The following is a 20,482-nucleotide window of genomic DNA, read 5'->3' as shown; positions in this document are numbered from 1 at the left end:
CTCTTTTAAGATCCTCTGGACAAACTTACCCTCAATAGACCCAAATACTAAATGAGCAATGTGACAACATTTTCTTCAAAAAGATGTTGGAATGTGCTCTAACATTTATATTTTGCTCTCTTATTTTGTGTCAAATAGAGTGAACACTGCACCCATGCATCTCCCTTGCAGGAAGAAGCAGAACAGCCCTTTCTCTATGAGTCTGGGATGCATGCCCAGCTCTAAAATTTCAGAAACCACCACCACTATCTAACGATCACTCCCTACCAAATAGCATTACCACTTGTTGAGGAATTTTAACATGGACCTTGGTGATCCTGCACATATTCAACACATACTTATTACAGCTGATGTGGCAGAAGAAAAAAGGGCCTATCAACCAACTACTTCATCTTTCTAGATTCTCTCAGTTCCTTACTTAAGCTAAATTGTCACACTGAATTTTAAAAGTAAGTGGCACTTGGTTAAATAACTTATATTTATGTAACTGTAACTTACATTATTATAGTTATGACAGACCCACACAATAAAAGTTACAGCCATTGTGTTAATATGCTACTAACCGTGATAACAAAGACTGAAGTGTTTAGAACAATGGTGGCCTAAAGTTAGTGTTCAATAAACATTATCATTATGTTCTTATTTTACATTACATTAAGAATATAATGTAAGCAGCAGAGCAAAAATTATCTGCAAATATTTGTTACATACTCTGTCATGTATTGGGATACAAGAAATTAAAGAAACACCTCATATCCTTTAAAAGCTTAAAATACATAAACTCAGTTATATAACTCTACTAAAAAAAGTTCAGCAGAGTCTAACATAGCACTATAGTGAGCCAATATATGAGTTATGTAAGATATAACAGTGCAATAATGTTAGAATTTCCAAAAGAGGAAAGATTATGACTAGGGAGCTTTCAAAAACAAGGAATGACACCAATTGTGGAAGAACAAGAGGGATGAAGTATATCTATGAGATAGTTTTACTAAGGTCTGGTCTAAGATAATAGCACAAGAAGCAAATCTAAAGGTATGGGTATGAGATTTATTTTGAAGATAGAGTCAGCTAGATTTGTGACTTAATACTTAAGGGATAGCGAGAGTATGACATCTTTTACTTATATATAGAGCTGGAGAGAGTTAAAGACCCATCTTGAGGACTAGGCTGAGACCACACTGACCACTGGTAATTACAAGTGGCCCAATAGGTCAGGGTGGAGACTAGTCAATGCACAACTTTGAGCCACCAAGGAAGAAAAAATTATTTTACAGAAGAGCAATAGTTGAGACTGGCTGTCAAAAAGATAGTAGTTTCTCTAGCAGCAAAAATATAAAAAATGGCTGAAGAAGTAATTTCCAGGGAGAGAAAATATTGGTGGAATTGGTTGGGACACAGAATGACAGCTGATGAGTAATTTAATTGCAGAGAAATTACATTTTGATAATAGGGAGGCAATACTATTGCATGCTAAGTAGCTAGAAAAGTAGTACCCATGTCATCAAAAAGGAGGAGGAAGCCCTAAGAAAAAGGCTTCTAGGGGCCTCCCCAGTAGTGCAGCGGTTGAGCGCCGGGTTGCAAAAGCTGCCCTCAGCCTCTGCAGCGCCATTTCGATCCCCAGCCCCCGGGTGAGGGTCCCACATGGTGCTGCAGACCTCTCCTGCCGCCCGCTGCCTCCCCTCAGCAGTGTACTTAGTCAGTCTGCCTGTTCTGTTTTCCGCTCTGGCTCTGGTGAATTCTCTCACCCTCCCGCGCTTCTGATTGTACCCAGTGCTTGTATAAATAAATAATCTTAAAAAAAAAAAGAAAAAAAAGAAAAAGGCTTCTAGGAAAATATAAAATTAATGCTTAAAAGAGTGAAAAAATACAAAAGTCAAGAAGAAGGGAGTTTGAAGAAATGGCCTAAATAGAATCAGATGATATAAGAGTGGTTGAAGAGATTCTGTCATGAATAAAACCTTTAATGTAGAAAAAAAAGGCTTGTGGAGTACATATCCTTAACCAAATGGAAGAAACAGTTCCATGCATGAAAAATTATGCCTGATTTCAGTTGATAAATTGAAGGATAATGTTGAAAGAGCAGGTCACAGGGCAAAATTCTACCATAAACGCATTAAAACATAACTTACGAGATTGAACCTACATTTAAGAGAAGATGTAGCCACTCAACATACACAGCCAACTTGCAGGGAGCATTCGCAGGCTCAAAGTCACGTTTTACTATTTTGTAGCATAAGAAGTGAAATCATTTTTGTTTGAGCAGTATATTTGTACTTCCCCCCCAAACCCATCTAATACTTGATTTTGAAAGATAAAGAAATCCAAATGAAAGGCAGTATATACAAACTAAGTCACAATGGGATTTAAATCTTAAAGGAGTAGTCTCCTGAAGTTATGGAGCTACTGCTACTCAAGCAAGTCTAATGAAACATTCAATAGTATAAGACCTGACCCAGCTGGGGTGGGCTGGCGAGGGGAGGCACTACACCTTGGCTGGATCCAAAGCTAAAGTGCCAGTGCCAGCCATCCCACTGCAGTGGCTGGACCCTTCTTTTTGGTCTCTTCCTGCTTCTGTAACTCTGCCTTTTCCCACTTTTTCAGTCTGCTCCGCTTCTCGAATCAACCTTGACTAGGGAGCAATGGGCACAGTTCACAAGGAACTCCAGAGAGCTCCAGGGAAGAGTGGTAGCCCTGCCAGTCACAGACAGGCTGCCTCCAGGAACAGACCAGCCTGAGGGAAACTTGTCTGGCACAGGGAACTTTAAGCCTGGGCACAGACCAACAGCAGAGCTTCCTCACTTCCAGCAAGTTGTTGAAATCTGGGGTGAAAAAAACCTTGGCAGCAAAAGAAATGACCTCATATGACCATTATGACCAAGAGGACTATGTTGAAAGAATGTACTAATGTCACCAACATTTGAAAATCAGCTTCTAGTGAATTGCACACATTTGAGTTCTTGAATAACAATAGTAAGAGATGGGATAGGAGGGTCATCTTCCTTTATGGAAACATTAACTCTTAATGAAATGCAGTTGAAATTGAGAAAGTTATGCATTATGCCCTGGAAAGATTTTGGCAACCTATATAATCCCCAGGTTGAAAATACCTAGATAGCCGAGAAACACACATATACTGAGCAAGGCATTTCGTCTTTCAAAGGCACATAAAGAGAGCATCCTGTTTTAGCAACTTTGCATAAATGGACACCTGAGTAAAAGAGGAGTTGGCACCAGCACCCTTACTCAATGTTCCAGGAGACAGTGAATGACAGCTGAGTGCTGAGCTTGGCTTCCTTGTAAACCAGTCCTGTGACCCAGCTCTCTAAGAGGTTATATGGCAAATATTAGAGTTGCCAACCTTTCACAAGGCTTTAGGTAAAAAGAAAACCCAGACAGCTCAGTCTAGGTCATGTGCTTGTTCCAACAGCAGCATTATTTTAACGTGGGAAGCAGAAGTGTCCTAGTCATCTATCGTCCTGTAACTGTTCACATAATAAAGGGCCATGTTTACTATCCTTTTATCTTTTAAGTTGTAAAATGTAAGCCTAGCCATAATGCCACTCATATATGCATTCCTCCGGTGACAGATGAAACTATGGTTACAATATAAGAAGTAAAAATGGTTCTAATTCTGAGATGGATTTTACTGTTCTTAAAATTTAGAGCTATGTTTATAACACATGAAATTTTGCTTCACAACCCATCTGCAAAACTTGTAAAGGCAGACAAGAGAGCATAGTTATCCCAGTGACACCCATTCGTTCAATGTTAAGTGTCTGCTATCCTAGAATATCAATTCAACAAGAGAGGCTGGGAGGTCAACGAGAGGTGGCGTACCTAGCTGCTTGTCCCGCTCCTCTCGACGCTCCCGGGCCAGTCGCTGCCGGTCATCAACCCGAAGCACAGGTGGAGGGTCTGACAATGAGACAGAAAAACATAACAGCAGATTTTTTAAATAATGGCACACATTAATAAACATCTTTTTTGTCTGGTAAATTTGATGAAGAAAATATTGTCTTGTCTTACAACAATTATTACATAGGACCATAGTTTCAGTGATGCGCTTACTTGTCATAAGAATTGGTGGCACAAGGGGTTAAGTCGCAGCACTATGAAGCTATCTGCAGCCACTGCAACAGAGTTCCAGCCCCAGCCAGGGAGTTACCCACATGGCGTGGCAGACTTCTCCTGCCTTGCCTGCTGCTCCCCTCAGCAGTGTATTTCAGTCAGTCTGCCTGTTCCATTCCCTGCTCTGTCTCTGGTGAATCCGCTCATCCCCTGCACCTCTGGTCTGTATCCCAGTTCTTGTATGCATAAATAAATCTTTCTTTTTTAAAAAAGAATTTCCAGGGGCCTCCCTGGTGGTGCAGCAGTTGAGCACTGGGTTGTGAAGCTGTCCGCAGCCTCTGCAGCGCCGGTTCCAGCCCTGGCCTCCGGGCGAGGGTCCCACATGGTGCCCAGACCTCTCCTGCTGCCCGCTGCTCCCCTCAGCAGTGTACTTCATCAGTCTGCCTGTTCTGTCCCCCGCTCTGGCTCTGGTGAATTTTCTCACCCTCCAGCACTTCTAACTGTACCCAGTGCTTGTATAAATAAATAAAAATAAAATCTTTAAAAAAGAATTTCCAAACATTTTTCTTTTACCTAAAAACATTATATTGGTGGGTACATATATCTGAAGAGGTGTGAACCTATACTCCTAAATATGGATGTGCTGGAAACCACTGTTACCCCCCCCCCCTTTTTTTTTAAATTGTGCCAAAAACAAAATTGTAGCCCTTGGGAGGCTTTCAATCCAACAAATGTAAATGATCCTTGGTATTACTAAGTTACTGCACTGCTAGCATTTTCATGCTTTAAAAAGTATGTTCCTTAAAAACAAACAATCCTACATGAATGTATGCTGAATAAGCATTTCGGTTAGATGTGAAGTCCCTGGCTCTGGAGTTTGACAGGGAAGAGCTTTGTTTCTGTTCTGTCAAGTTATTTATCCATCTCACAAAATCTTCAGCTATGACATGGACTTGTGGGGTTTCATTATAAAATGAGGAACTTCTCTCACATCACTGTGAAAACTAAATAAATGATGCTTCTAACAGTGTTAGTCTAGGGCCAAGCACATAATTCCCAGGTAAGTTAATTCATTCACTTAACATGTATTAAACACCTACCACACACCCAGTACTGTTCTGTGTGCTGGAAAGGAAGCAGTCAAGAAAAAAGACAAAATCTCTGTCCTCTTGCATTCCACTCAGAAGAAATGTAAGGATAAATAAGCAAAATATATTAAAATAAAAAAGGGGAAAATATATAAAATGTTAGCCTGAGATAATACCAAAGGCATGACACAAAAAAACGGGGATTATGAAATGGCAGGAGTGTTTCACACTTTAGATAGGGGCCCTGGGGTGATGGGGATGGGGGATAGAGTGGGGAACTATGGTGATAACTTTTATGTGTGAAAACCTGATGCAAGTGAGGGAGGCAGCTGTGCAGATATTCTAGGAGTTGGAAAGCAAGTGCAAAGGCCCTGAGGTTGTAAATACCAAATGTGTTCAAGAAACAATAGGAATGAAGTAAGAAGAGTAAGTGATGATTAGTGATCAGGGGGCAAAGGAGTGGGGAAGGGCTCATTGCTCATGGTAAAAATTTTGCATCATATACCGGTGAGATGATACTGGGGTTTCCTGTAGAGGGCCACACTACTAGACTCGCTTTCTTTATAAAAAGCAAAATAATAATAATGAAGATGACAGTAACTATACTTAAAATCTGATTTATATTTATCTCAACTGATAAAAATGAAAAATGATAAATAATAAGGTAGAATGAAATTTCAGCGACTCTTAAAGACTTGTAGGAGATAGTATATGGATAGGGATTTAGAGGGATTTAAAACAAATTTGAGTTTTACTTTTCTTAGGTACATATAGTTCATAGAGAAATGAAATTTCTGTCTTTTAATTAGGTCAAACTCTTGTCACCTGGAGGCAGCTAATGGCATTCTAAAGAACCGTTTCCCATTCCTCAGGAAACAGCAGGCATGGGCAGCTCTATCACTTCTGTTCTGGGCCCAAGGGCTCAGAGCTCAGCATGTCATTGGTCCTTCCTGGGATACCTGAGCATAGTGTGTTTGTACTCATGAAACACCACAGGGCTCCCCCACAATCACGTGCGTGACAGTAAAATATTAACAATCTGAAAGTGGATAGATGTTTTCTAAATCAAAGATATTCTAGAGACTTCTAATGAATTTCAGTAGCAGAAGGTAAAGGAGGGGGAAAAATCCAAGTAAAGTTTACTGGGTTTACTAGGTTAAAGGGTACACGGAGAAATCACTTGGTCACAATGTCCATGTCTGTTTGGAGCAAAACTCAAAATATTTTCCAAGCTAGCATGTGCTTTTTTGTTTTAAATCTTAGAGAAATAAAATCAACAAACTACTCTAGATAGATAGTCCTATGACTCACATTCCATAAAACCATAAGGTTTTACTCAAATCTAGTCCTCCAACATTTTTATGTCACCCTTCAGAGATATACAGGAAAATAACACACTGATTTTTAAAATAAAAACCTTTTGTGTACCTTTGCTTACCTGTAAATGTAAGAAGACACAAGGATACTTGAACACAATTTGAAATGAAATGTCTCATTTAACTTGATTTTAACAACAGAAATTAAATGGCATGCAAAGAGATGGTCAACGGGGTGGAGATTTTCTGGCTTCTGCTCTCTATAATGTTTTATACAGATCTCTGCTGTCATGCTGGGAATTCTGTATTAGAATTATCTGCTCATATTTTGGTTTACTCCACCACATTGTCAAGTAGAAAGCAGGGATTATATCTGCTAATAATATATCCCTAGTAGCCACACAGTGCAAACACAAGGTGAATAAATGAGTTATCAGGATCTGAAAGTAGAAATTAGCAGTGATGCCTGATGGGAGAACCAGAAAAAAAAAAGTACACATCAGTTAGCTGCTTAGTTTTCATGGTTATACAATAGCTTTTAGGCAAGAGAATGTCTATTTCCACAAGGATGCTTACTTGAGTATGAAGAACAAAAGTCCATGAGAATAAGCTCTGTGAACACAGGGTCCTATTGTTTTGCTCACAGGCAGCAGAACAACTACTCAATAAATATTACATGGTAGGTGTATAGGGCAATGGATAAATTAATGAATGAAAAGGCACACTGATTAAATAGGAAAAATCTCAGCCTGCTAATTAAAACTCCACTGAAACCACATCACTTGCTACTAATGGCTGCTTACGAAATACTTGCAGTAGTACTTGTATTCTTCTAAATGACAAGCCATATTCATCTGCTCTGTTCAAGACCCTTTGCACATTAGAAAAAAAAAATCACTGACTATAATGGGGAATGTTTTCTGAGATATAGTTATTTCCATCTCCAATCTCACAGACTCACTGTTCTTGAATGATTTCAGCTTTGGATGGTACACAGGTCAGCTTCCAAGAAACTCACGGGGTGTTCAATTTGCCTTGATTGTCTTTTATCATCATACTGTACATTAGTCTCTCGCAAGGACCATGCAACAGTTTCCGGATACTGGAAGCAAGTGCGTTGTCTATTCAATTATTTGTATTATGTCTATAGACGGCTTCTTTGTATCACTGAGAAGAACACACTGTGAATCATAGGCTATTATGCGAAATTGCTGTGTAGGTGTACAATCATTGCAGAGAACAGAGATCAAAAACTTAATTCTATACCAGCATTGCTATGTGTAAAGATTTTCTTAAATGGTTTTTGAAAAAGTCACAAAAGATGTACACAATAATGGCCGGGCATCCATCCAGGTAGGTAAATTGTGTTGTATCCACCATTTCAAACAGAAAAGCAAAATTATTACCTCTTACACACTGTTTGACAGTAAACAAATCATCCACATACACCATCTAAAGCACTCTCACAATGACTCTGAGAGGTAAGCAAGGCATATGTTTGAATGCCCAGTTTAAAAAGAGAAAAATCAAGTATTTGAGAGGTTCTCTTGACTTAAACTTATTTAAGTCTGTGTGATGAGCATGTGCTTTGGTGGCGGGAGTGGAGCCAAGCTCTCCTAACTCTACCATGACTTTGAGGCTTTGAGATAATCTCTTGTTCTCTGACAGCTAAAGCAATGCACCTTACCTGGTTTATTTCCTGAGACGTTGCTGTTTTGTCCTGACACTGCAGGGTTGGGCCGGTTGGAGACAGTTTTCTTCTCGTGCACTTTGTAGTTGTCAGGTGCTACACAAATGAGATAAATGATAGAAGACATTTACTTTCCTAAAATTTATTTACTATTCCAATGTTTATATAATTGTTGAATCAGGTATTGTACTACGTCAACTAAAAAAGATGACGTAGTTTTTTTAACCTTGCCCTTAAGAAGCATACTGTTGAGGGAGGAAGTCACATCCAAAAATCAACAGTTCAGCTCAAGTGACCAGTTCTATAGTGGTGGCATGTCCTGGACTCCATGAACTGGTAGGAGTGGGCTGTCCCAGTTCACTCATAAAGCAACAATGTGGTGGGCCTCCCCGGTGGTACAGGCAGTTGAGTGCAGTGCTGTGAAACTGTCCGCAGCCTCTGCGGTGCAGGTTCAATCCTGACTAGCCAGGGAGATACCCACATGGTGCAGCAGACCTCTCCTGTCTCACCTGCTGCTCCCCTCAGCAGTATATTTCAGTTAGTCTGCCTGTTCTGTTCCCTGCTCTGTCTCTGGTGAATCCTCTCACCCTCCCGTGCCTCTGGCCTGTACCCCAGTTCTTGTGTAAATAAATAAAATCTTAAAATAAAAAAGCAACAATGTGGAAGCATGATTGGGACTTAAAACCAATCTTACTTCTTACAAAGTTCATGCCTTAGGAATGGAAAAACTCTAAGAACATGACTATATAGGTCATCAAAAAGGGACCATAAAGAGTTACAAAAGGAATGTAACTTGAAATATAACTTTGAAATGTGACTTTGAAAAAGACTCCAACAAAAGCCCAAGAACAAAATTTATTTATTTTAAAGATTTGTTTTACTTATTTATGCATATAAGAACTGGGATATAGGCCAGAGGTAGGGGGGTGGTGGTGAGAAAATTCACCAGAGACAGAGTGGGGAGTAGAACAGGTGGGCAGATCTTCTAAATACACTGCTAAGGGGAGCAGCAGGTGAGCCAGGAGAGATCTGTTGCTCCATGTGGGTTAGCTCCCTGGCCAGGGATTGAATTCATGTTGCGGTGGCTGGCGACAGCTTGATAGCACTGAGACCTTAACCCCTGCGCCACGTGGGAGGCACAACAACAAAATTTATTAATGAGACTAAGAGAAATGTGTTCTAGGAAAGACATGAAGGGCAGAAATAGCAGGCAGTTCTCTGGTTATATATGAGAGGGGTCATCTAGGACCATGTAAAATTTTCACAATGTGTACTAATTTAATGTATTTTCAAAGGATAGATATATGTTGCTGTTTAAGATAGAAATCGTGTCAAAAACCAAGCCAGGAATTTCCCTGCCTTAAAACCTGATTGGTAAGTAGACCTCCCCATCCATTCAGGCAATTCTATGCCCAAATCCTGGGGTCATCCTGCACATATCTCCTTCACTCAATACATCCTCTTGACATTCTCTATGTTCAATACATTAGTAAATTTTCTCAATTCTACCTTAGAAAAACATCTTACCACTTCTACCTTTACCTTACTGAGCATTTCTTCTCTGTGTGACTGCAATTTCTTCTTAGTTTACCTGATCCTATCACTGATCCATCAGTCTATTTTCTTTTTTTTTAATTTTAAATTTTTTAAGATTTATTTATTTGTTTATTATTTATACAAGCACTGGGTACAGTCAGAAGTGCGGGAGGGTGACAGAACTCACTGGAGCCAGAGTGGGGAACAGAACAGGCAGAAGGACCGAAGTACACTGCTGAGGGGAGCAGTGGGCAAGGCAGGAGAGGTCTGTCGCGCCATGTGGGATGCTCGCCGGCGCTCAACCACTGCACCACTAGGGGAGGCCCCAGTCTATTTTCTTATCAGCAGCCAGAGTGATGGCATTAATACATAAATCCTGTCATTTCTCTTTTCAAAACTGTCTAATACCGTCTATCTCATTCAGAGTAAAATTCCTGGTCTGTTGTCATGGAGAAGGTACTCATTACCTAGTACCACTTTCCTCCTTAATCACTCTGCGCTAATCATACTGACTTCCTTGGTCCATCTCAGTCTTTACGTGCCTGAAACATTCTCCCGGTATCAACACGGCAGAGACCCTTCACTTTCTTTGGGTCTCTGCTCAAATATGGTATTAGGGAATTTCCTTTGCCTTTTTATTTTATTATTTTATTTTTTATTAATATTTTATTTTATCCTTTGCCTTTTTATAACAGCATCCCCATCACTCATCACTCCCCATGCCTTCTTATCCTGCTTTGTTTATATCCTTTACCTACTGAAATAGCACATATTTATTATCTTTTCTATTAGGCTGAGAGAATTGGATATTATCTAGAAAAATAGAAGGATTTATTCAAAGTTTTTGAACTTGAAATAATAATTTTTGATAATAATTAGGCTTTAGGTAGACTAAAAATGGTAATCCAAGTGTCCCCCCCCAAAAAAAAAATACTAGTAAGTTTACCTTTGACCTCTGGATGGGATACAATTATATAAAAATATTAACTAGCATGGAAAATCACAGAGCAAATAGTAGAAAGTATCTTATGCAACCGCTTTACTATTGCCCAATTTCAACCATCTGTTTGCTTTAAATAACAGCTTCAAACACAAGCCTTGATTGGTTTGACTTTTGTCTACTTGAGCTTTCTTTTCCCTATTTTTAGGGAAAGGTTTGTAAAGATACAATAGAGGCCATAGGGCCTCCCTGGTGGCGCAGGCGGTTGAGCGCCGCACTGTGAAGCTGTCCACAGCCTCTGCAGCGCGGGTTTGGCCGGCCGGCGAGAATCCCACATGGTGCTGCAGATCTTGCCTGTCTCGCCTGCTGCTCCCCTCAGCAGCGTATTTCCTCAGTTTTCCTGTTCTGTTCCCCGCTCTGTCTCTGGTGAATCCTCTCACCCTCCCGCACATCTGGCCTGTGCCCCGGTTCTTGTGTATGAAAAAATATATAGATACAATAGAGGACAGACCAAGTTAGGAAAAAAAAAAAAAAGGCAGCAAAAGGTCTCAAAGAAGGTTTCTGAAGGATGTTGCCACTTGTGGAGTAAATTTACTAGGCAATTCACCACTGGCAAAAGACTCTGCTAAAGGTGCGCATGCTGAAGCTGGATGATGGGGACAAATTAAGGTTGAGTCTGAGCAGATTCAGGACAGTTTCTGACATTGACCTGGGGGGAAATCAGAAGTGTGAGGGGCTCTGTAATGCCTAACACATCTCACGCCCCAGGTATCACCACGTAGCAGGTGAAGCCTGTATCAGTCAGTCCTGGACAATCACCTCACAACGTCAGAGGCAGCTCCTAGAAACGAAAACCTGACTCTGATTGGAAGCTTTGTTGCTCATCAGAAAGAATAACCCTTCCCCTTATTCTGCAAGTTAATCTTCTTAAAACCCTCTGAAAGGAGATAACAGTTAAGAAAGATCAACAGAGAGTAACACACAGATTCAAAGAAAGATCAACAGAGAGTGACACACAGATTCGGAGTAGTCTGATAACAATTTTATTGTATAGCCACCCCCAGCACACAGAAAGTAAAACTATAGTTAGCAATGTGTTCAGGGAATTATATATATATATATATATATATATATATATATATATATATAGTTAATGGAAAGATCATTGGAATCATCTGCTTGGAATATACTACAAATGTTTTCCTCTTTCTTGCCTTGCTATGTTTGACATAATTCAATCTTGCTCTGATGATTCAGCATCCGCAGTGTCCTGAGGGCCTAAGAACAAACATGAAACTTAACTGAGTGGCAGGTAACAGCAGACCAGGAAGGAGAGGAACAAGTTCCCAGCACAAGATCAGCACAGTGCCTTTTCTGTAGGATTCCTGACAAAAGCTTTTGGTGGGGTGGGGTGCTAAAATTTGCTTCTTCTAAAAACTCAAATGTGAAAATAAATTTCAATTAAACTGGACAAATGGTTGCTTGAGTTCCAATTTATCTACAACTGATTTTTATTAGATACATCTAGCTCAACGGCTATCTGCTTACTGTATCAGTATCTGGATCACAGGAATTCACCTCTTTCCTAGACAGTTTTTAAATCTGCCACAGTAGCCTGGGCTCCCACACTTAAAACACCAGTGTGTAGCTGTGTGTTTAGAGAGTGGGGAAGGGAGGCAGTGGTGAAGTCTTGACACATCACCTAACCTCTTAGTCCCCCCACAAAAAATTTGCTTTCAGAGTCGTGAAAATGAAATGAGACTGCAGGGTTCACCTCAAGGCTCAATAAATGGGAGAAAGTATTTTTTAGATCTCTCCCTATTACTGTATAAAGTAGAAAACTGGGTTTCTATTTCCTTAGAGCTTTGCTCCCGCAGCATTAGCAGGGAAAGCACGTCCATGTCACTTGGTGACACTGGTCCTGGGACCAAGGGGACAGGAAGGTCTTGCTCAGCTGCTGGTTTCAGAGGTTTTTCAGCTCACCTACAATCACACCTCATGGGTCTCAGTTGGGCTGAACTTACTGCGCTGGCTTGTAGGGTACAACCTGGTTTATAAAGAGGTTTCAACAGTCTTTCTTGGACTTGGAGAGACAATGGCTATCTTCACATTAAGTGAATATAAGCTTTAAAAAAAACCCTTTCTCATATTAATGACAAATAACTTACGAGATTCTTTTATGGACAAAGTGTAGGGAATTTCAATGCTTAAGAACACAATGAGGGCCTCCCCGGTGGTGCAGCAGTTGAGCGCTGGGTTTCGAAGCTGCCCGCAGCCTTTGCAGTGCCGGTTCGATCCCTGGCTGCTCCCCGGCCACCAGAGGAGGGTCCCACATGGCGCGCAGACCTCTCCTGCCGCCCGCTGTTCCCCTCAGCAGTGTACTTCGGTCCTTCTGCCTGCTCTGCTCCCCGCTCTGGCTCTGGTGAATTCTCTCACCCTCCCGCGCTTCTGACTGTACCCAGTGCTTGTATAAACCAACCAACCAAACAAACAAACAAACAAAAAAGAACACAATGAAAATGGGAATTTATTCATTTTATGATTTCCGCAATTTAAAATCTAAAAATTCTAACTAGCAAATAGTATGGCATTTACAATTTTTTAATTTACCATTAAAAATACCATTTTTAACAACTCAAGTGACTTTCTAGTATTACTTGAGTCTCTTTTGTTTCATTTTTTAACAAGAAAATTGAGTCACATACTATGAGGCTCAATACATCTTCTCTAGCCTTATAAAATCTTTATTGATCTTCCTGCTAGCTTGAAAGCTTTATTCCATTAGCATCATATGTTAGAACGTTAGCGTAAAGACAAGAGGAAGGATACAGAGATGCACCTTTGCGGTCTGGGACTGTCTCTCTCTAAATCATTCTGGAACAAAATACAGCAGCAGCAGACATGTGGAGCTTTCATCCAGCCAAAGTTCTGCAGCTCCAGGAAGTGGTACAAATAAGCCTCTATCACCACATCCCCAAACCGGCTGAATTACTGCATTCCCAGCACTGCCTCTCCATAGAGGTCACTGGGTTCTCATTGCTTTGCTTCTATTTTTCGCTGTATAGTTTGATTTGAAAGTCTCCCCTCAATTGATCCAAATGACTGGTCCAACAAATGATTTAATAAAAATGCTTACTCTAATAAGACATTTCTGACTCTAACCTTAGAAACTAGCCTGAGATTAAATCTCAGTGAAATATATGTGTACTTTATACCTACAAGGATAGTGTATTTGTTACTATTTTTAGTAAAATATGGAACGTGGGATGGAACAGAGTGACAGATTAGCCCTCAACTACCTAGTCCATATAGGTTCCTCACTATATTTTTCAACTGGACCTTGTGGACCTACAGAATCCAGGTTATCCACACAGCTGTGGAAGAGTGACCTAGAAGACTGAACCAGAGGTTGAGCCGCATGTAATAGTCAATCAATTTTTATTAAAAATGGCAATCTTGTGTGTCTCTATTTCATATGTAATCTGCCTGTGCAGGAGAAAGTTAACATAGCAGGCCTGAGAGTGTTATATTCCTAAGAAAGGTCTGGCCCCTGCTTCTGCTTTAAATCCTTTTGTTATTATAAATTTTCACTGAGTTTGACCATATGCTGAGTTCTGAGTTTTTCTATTGAGTCACAGAACTTGGGGTGGGTCTTGAAACACTAAGCACTTGGGGAGATCCTGAAGCACTAAGCAAAGCAGCTTACTAGAAAATTTAGCTGCAAAAAAAATTTTCCTGCAGAATATGGTTATGGCAATTCAATGTTATTGCTTTAAAATCATAACAAGATTTTAAAAGGAATGCTCAGGTAATTCACCTAAAATTTCCCTCCTTATAATACTTTTACTCATTTATTTGACAGCAAAATCTCATTCTAATACAGCTTTCAGGGTTATCATAACATTTGAATCATACATATTAGTTTTTTCCAATGTTATTTATGAACTGTGCATTAGAACAAGGAACATATAAAGCAATCTCATAAATCCTAATGCCTTTTCTGATTATTCCATACGATGGAGAAATATATGTATTGATGTGAAGTTGTGGAGTAATTATCAGAGCTCATGGCAGTTATCTTTGGACAAACTTGGATTTAATTTCCACTTTGAGTGAGAGAGAGAGAGAGGCAAAGAGAGAGAGAGAATACAAGAATATAAGCAAGAATCTGGAGACTGTCCCATAAGAACAGTGGGTTTAAGAAGGCAGGCAGACAACTGAAAATAAGCCAAGCAGGCTGAGGTCAATGCTCCTTGAATTCTAAGAATTTGGACTTTATCATGAAGTCAATGGAAAGTAACTGACAGGAAGTCTGATGGAACTTGTAACAGTGAATCACGTTAGTTTGGGTGAATTCTGGAAAAATGTGAAGTCTAACAGACCTCTTAAAACTCTGCTTTCTGTTTAATTTAATCATTACTAGGGTTTCTCCACTTACTCTTAATGTGTGTCAAAAGGTAACTATTTAACCACTAGGGCAAAAGAAGTGACATGAGTGCATATGGTGAAACCTAAGCATGTAGCTGAAGAAGCCAGCACAGTCAGAGTTGAGTAAAAGTGGCAGCAAGGGTCTCTGCTTCAAATTCTACAACTAAGACCCCAACCCCAGCCATGAGTTCCAAGGAACAAGAGCAGCAGTTTGGATGGGGCAATATGGAATTGAGAAATATGTCTGAGGTGGTTTTGAAGGTCACTTTGAGGGTAGGCCAAGGAAATAAAATGTGGGAAGCAGCTGACGGCGTCTTTAATCTTTTGTAGATTGCCAGGAAGGGTAAGCAGCTACTTTACAATACAAACTTGCAGGTATTGAGCTATGGATGTAAGTAACTACAGATGCTGAAAAACAGTGCAGAGTCCAAAGTGCCCTTCTACATCATGATAAACTCACTTTGCAGAATGGTGTAACATCTAGCCACATCTCATCTGACAGGGCAATAAGAACAATATTGAGCACTGTCACCATTTTTTGTTGTAAAGGCAAAGGTAAGTAATCAAGACTATTTCATAATAATGTATATTAGTCATAAGCTGCATCCTGTTGACAAACACTTCAGTCAAGATTTATTTTTCTTTGTATTTCATACACCCCACATAGAAGAAAAAATTATGCCTTGATGACCACACAGACTGCTTGTAAGAAGGTGTGGAGTTTTGACAATTTGGAAGGGGGACCTTATTCAGCAACAATGACTGAAAGTCATTTCTGATTATGTCATATCTTCATAACAAAATGATAGTAATGGAAAATGACATTCAGCCTAAAGGAAAAGAAATGTGTCCAATATAGACATAATACAAATCCAACACAAAAACACTGATTTTATAAATACAAGTCAACATTATGTAAAGTTATATAGTATATGGGAACAGAATCTATCAGAAATATCACTGAGGAACTGAGGAGCTTCAAACTCGATAGGAAGGCATGTAAAATGGGACAGAGACAAGCGTTTATTAATCATTGGTAATTCATCAACTTTCAAAAAGAAGTTGAGGCAGTTGCATTAAACTGCCAAAGTCTATACATGAGATGATAAAATACTGATGTACGCATAATTTTTAAAAAGATCAATTTTGTCTGCTAAATTACACATTATAGGAAAGGTAGAACACACATAACAGCAAAAGATAATGCTATCCAAAAAAGTTATCAGAAAGGGACAAGGTTTACCTCCAAAGAGCTGATGGCTAATCATAGTTGCTACAGTCTAAACTTAAAGATTGTCTCCAAATAAATGCAATCAGGGACATTTTGTCTTTAACACCCAGTCAGGTAAAGATCTAGATTGTGTTCCACCAGACAAGAGCTAGCTTTAGTGTTTAGCACACTATCTGCCACATGTGACATTGAGTAAATGCTTGAAAAAGGAAATGAGATAAAGAGGGTGGATGGTGTACCCTGAGTTGACTCTGGTAAAATTCCAGAGAGAAAAAGTATTAATGACAAATAAAAAGAAATAAGAGAACATATTTACTCATTTTTTGATGGCTGCTAAGACTGTAAAGGTGAACAGAATTATCAGATCACACTCCTATTCATCCAAACCCATGAAGAAAATCTGTAATACAAGTCTAAGATGGTTTTAACATCCTGGGAGGCACGATGTAAGATCAAATGACTGTACTGCAGTTCTGCCCAGGTCTTGTTATAATGTCTAAGGAATAAGAGTGACAAATTCCAAATACATCAGAATATTGAGTATATTATATGGAGAAAGCAGAGAGCTTGACAGCGTCTGCTGAAAACATCTCAACAGCCACAAAACAAGCATCACAGCTTTGAGAGATGTCTAAACCCCAACCTTTCCCCAAAGCAATCTAATGGATTTGTTTTGATCATCTGTTAAAAAATGTCAAAGAAACTTCCATCTTAGGTGAAAAGCACATGTTCCACATATTTTTGTGGGAGCTACAGGGAATCTACCTTGAAGCTATTTCACTCCTTCTCATACAATTAGCTGACAGGAGTAAACATCACACGCTTCAAATTCAACCAGAAAGGCTTGAACCTAAAAACAAACAATAAATAAAACAAAAATCTTCTTTGAGCCAGATGGCAACACTATAAATAGAACAGAAAATGACGTATTTTTTGCCTGCATTAATATAAGCCAGATTAACAGGCAAGCCTCTCCATCCCTTTGGGTAAGTACTTTCCTGGCGATTTATCACTAGTCATAACACTAGCTGTGACACAAATGACCTCTGTCTCACAATATGAATAACGTTTATGACTAAGCAAAGCACAGGGCAAAGTACAGAAAAGGAGAAAAGCCTAGTTTTTCAATTTACATTGAGAAATTACATAATGGTAAATTGTAGAGATAATAGTTATCCATCTGAATTTCAACAGTTAAAAAGGGAGTTTATTAAATTAGACCCAATTCAATCAAATTCAATGTGTAATTAAAAGCAACTATTTAAATAACTTGGGGAAGAAAAATAATTAGAATTCAATTTTATTAAACTCTTTAATTAAAGTAACCAACAGGAAAAAGTTGCTTTTGCTTTTAACAGGATAATGATTTGAAGAAAACTAAAATGGTTAATGCCCATGCCCATATTTTACAAAATGGCTGTAAAATAGAAAAAATTTGGCACTTAAATGCAAAATAAAATTACCAAGGTAGAAATTGTACAGTTCTTAAAAGAATTCCAAATAAATAGTGGACAGGGTCTTAAGCAGCACTTTGTAGAGAATGGTGAATAAAGTTTTAATCCTATGAGTAATAGATCAACTGAATGAGTTTAATCTGTGAAAAACATGGCTGCAGAATATCAACAATGATTCCTCCTCTGCAGAAAATAGAAAAATACCTAGCTTTAAATTTTCTAATATTAATTCTGAAAAACTCAATAGAAATGAGTGGTAAATAATAAAAGGTTAACTTTAACTAGTTCAGTTCAGGCAACCACTCAATGTTTAACTGAAATCTGTTTTAAAATTATGGGCTCACCTGGTCCCATCATACTGTCCTATGCTGCCATCAAGTCTACATGTGGGACTTGGCCCATTTTCTCCTCTCTATCATTAAAACACCAGTCTTACCATCTCTCCAACAATTCAAACCCAATCCATCTTTTTTCCCCCTGGCTTTTTGTTTCATAGCATTTTTGGTTCATAGCAAAACTGAGGAGGAAGTACGGCATTTCTATGAAACCCCAGTCCCAGGTTCCCTGTGTCACTCACAAGCACAATCTTCCCGAAGGTCAACATTCTGCACCAGAGTGGTACATTCATTTCAATCACTATCAGTCATAGCTTACATCAGGGTTCACTCTCGTGTTGATTTGGATTTTGATAAATGTGTATCACATATCCAACCACTGTCATAATACATAGAATAAATACGTAGAATAAATCCATTTTTCACAGTACAGCTCAAATCTATCTCATGAAATCCCTTCTAGATATTCCAACTCCTCACACATTTCTTTGGCTTTTACTATACTCCAATTCTGTCCCAAACTGCTTAGCATTTAATTTCATTCTATCTTGTATTATTTTCAGAATGTATTTTTCTAAACATTCTAAATACTGATAGTCTATCAAAAAGCAAGGCAAAAAACAAAGAACACTCAATTATGTTAAAAAGAGAGAGAGAAATGTTTGATGAAACATTTTTTTTTTTTATAAAGGCATGTTTTTCTTTCTTTCTTTCTTTCTTTTGTTTTTTGTTTATACATGCACTGGGTACAGTCAGAAGCGCGGGAGGGTGAGAGAATTCACCAGAGCCAGAGCGGGGAGCAGAGCAGGCAGAAGGACCGAAGTACACTGCTGAGGGGAGCAGCGGGCGGCAGGAGAGGTCTGTGCGCCATGTGGGACCCTCCTCCGGTGGCCGGGGAGCAGCCGGGGATCGAACCGGCGCCGCAGAGGCCGCGGGCAGCTTCGCAACCCAGTGCTCAACTGCTGCGCCACCGGGGAGGCCCTGATGAAACATTTTTGTCTTGGAAATTCTTATCATCAGTTTGCACAGGGAAGGTTCTGTGTCACTCTCCACATTGGTTACCAGATAAATATCTACCCTCTGAAACGTCTTTCCTGACAGAATCCTGATTGGCCAGGGGATACAATTCTAGTCAATAAACTGAAAACTGAACTTGTTAGCTGGGATTTATGGGAATGTTATTTAAGGGAAAACAGACTCGGGTGGCAAGAACCCATTTGCTCTTTGCCCATTCTTTTCTTACTGCTTTGAACATGGATGTGATATTCCAGGCAAGCATCTGCCTTATAGCCAGGAGGTATCATAAGGGAAGGGCTAATAGAATTAACAGAGTCCTGGCTCTGACAAGTTTGAGCAGCTGAACAAGTACCAGCAGCTGTTCACTTCCATGTTTCTTGTAGGTAAGAAGAAAGGAAATGCTTACCTTGTTTATATCACTGGGTGTTTTTTTTTAAATTTTGTACTGCAATTAAGCAAAATCCCTAACCTGATAAGTACAGAATGAAGTGTAAGTGCCAAATGTCTCCCAAAATTTGGTATCAGTACCAGCCTGTACTTCTCCCTTCTACTTCCTCTCTTCTCCCCCACAAGTCAACTCTCCAAGGCAGACATCACTGATGGCTGCAGGTATTGGAGGTGGGTGAGACTCAAGAAAATGGGAGGATTTGATGTTCAGTTCAGGGATCGGGATAATAAAAGGCCATGAAGGGCAATGAATGAACCAGAAACAATGCATGCAAAACTAGGTGACAGATAGATGATAAAAACATCTCATATGTTGTATTTTAGATAATGGCTTAGAATGTCTAGAATAAAAATTTCGAGGCATTTCGAGCAGGTTCCACTGACTGAAGGATTCTGCACATATTCCCCATTTGAGCACCTTCTTCATTTGGTCACACCATGAGTCTATGTATTTTATTTTAGTTTCTTCCAGAAGCCAGAAAGCCGAATGCTGATATTAAAGCAGCGGGAGGAACAAAGTCAGGAAAAAATAATAAAAGAGATGCCAGATCCAGGTTTTAATAACTTCATTTATGACAGAAAACAGTTCCATAGAGATTCAAACATGATAGAAGTCAGTGCTTTCTTCTTTTTTTTTTTTTCCTTCTTTTTTTGTGGGACCCTTGCTGTGGGCCGGGGAATGAACCGGCGCTGCAGAGGCTGCAGGCAGCCTCGCAGCCTAGCGCTTAAGTGCTGCGCCACCAGAGGAGGCCCAGAAGTCAGTGCTTTCTAACAAGAATGTGAAGGGTTCCCAGAGCAAACCTGATCATCCAGAATTGCTCTTGATAAGTCTGGAGGCACACGTCTCCTTCTGTTCTACTAGCTAGTGTCCTGAGGCCCTAGTAAGGGCCTCAGCTGCAAAGATAACTTGTAGATTGGCTGCAGAAGCT

General features: G+C 39.6%; 1 protein-coding gene across 1 annotated transcript in view; it reads right to left on the bottom strand.

Annotated features, from left to right (window-relative positions):
- The window catches only part of MAP7 (microtubule associated protein 7), a gene marked incomplete at both ends in the record, with an annotated part of 137,057 nt that overhangs the window by 46,533 nt on the left and 70,042 nt on the right, over positions 1–20,482 (bottom strand). The window contains 2 exons of the mRNA XM_084228666.1: positions 3,841–3,918; positions 8,163–8,261. Of these exons, the coding sequence (XP_084084792.1) occupies positions 3,841–3,918; positions 8,163–8,261 (177 nt within the window). The remainder of the gene's footprint in view (positions 1–3,840; positions 3,919–8,162; positions 8,262–20,482) is intronic.

The sequence above is a fragment of the Talpa europaea genome, assembly GCF_964194135.1.
Source record: "Talpa europaea genome assembly, chromosome: 2".
Taxonomy (NCBI): domain Eukaryota; kingdom Metazoa; phylum Chordata; class Mammalia; order Eulipotyphla; family Talpidae; genus Talpa; species Talpa europaea.
This window is presented reverse-complemented; position numbering and strand designations above follow the sequence as displayed.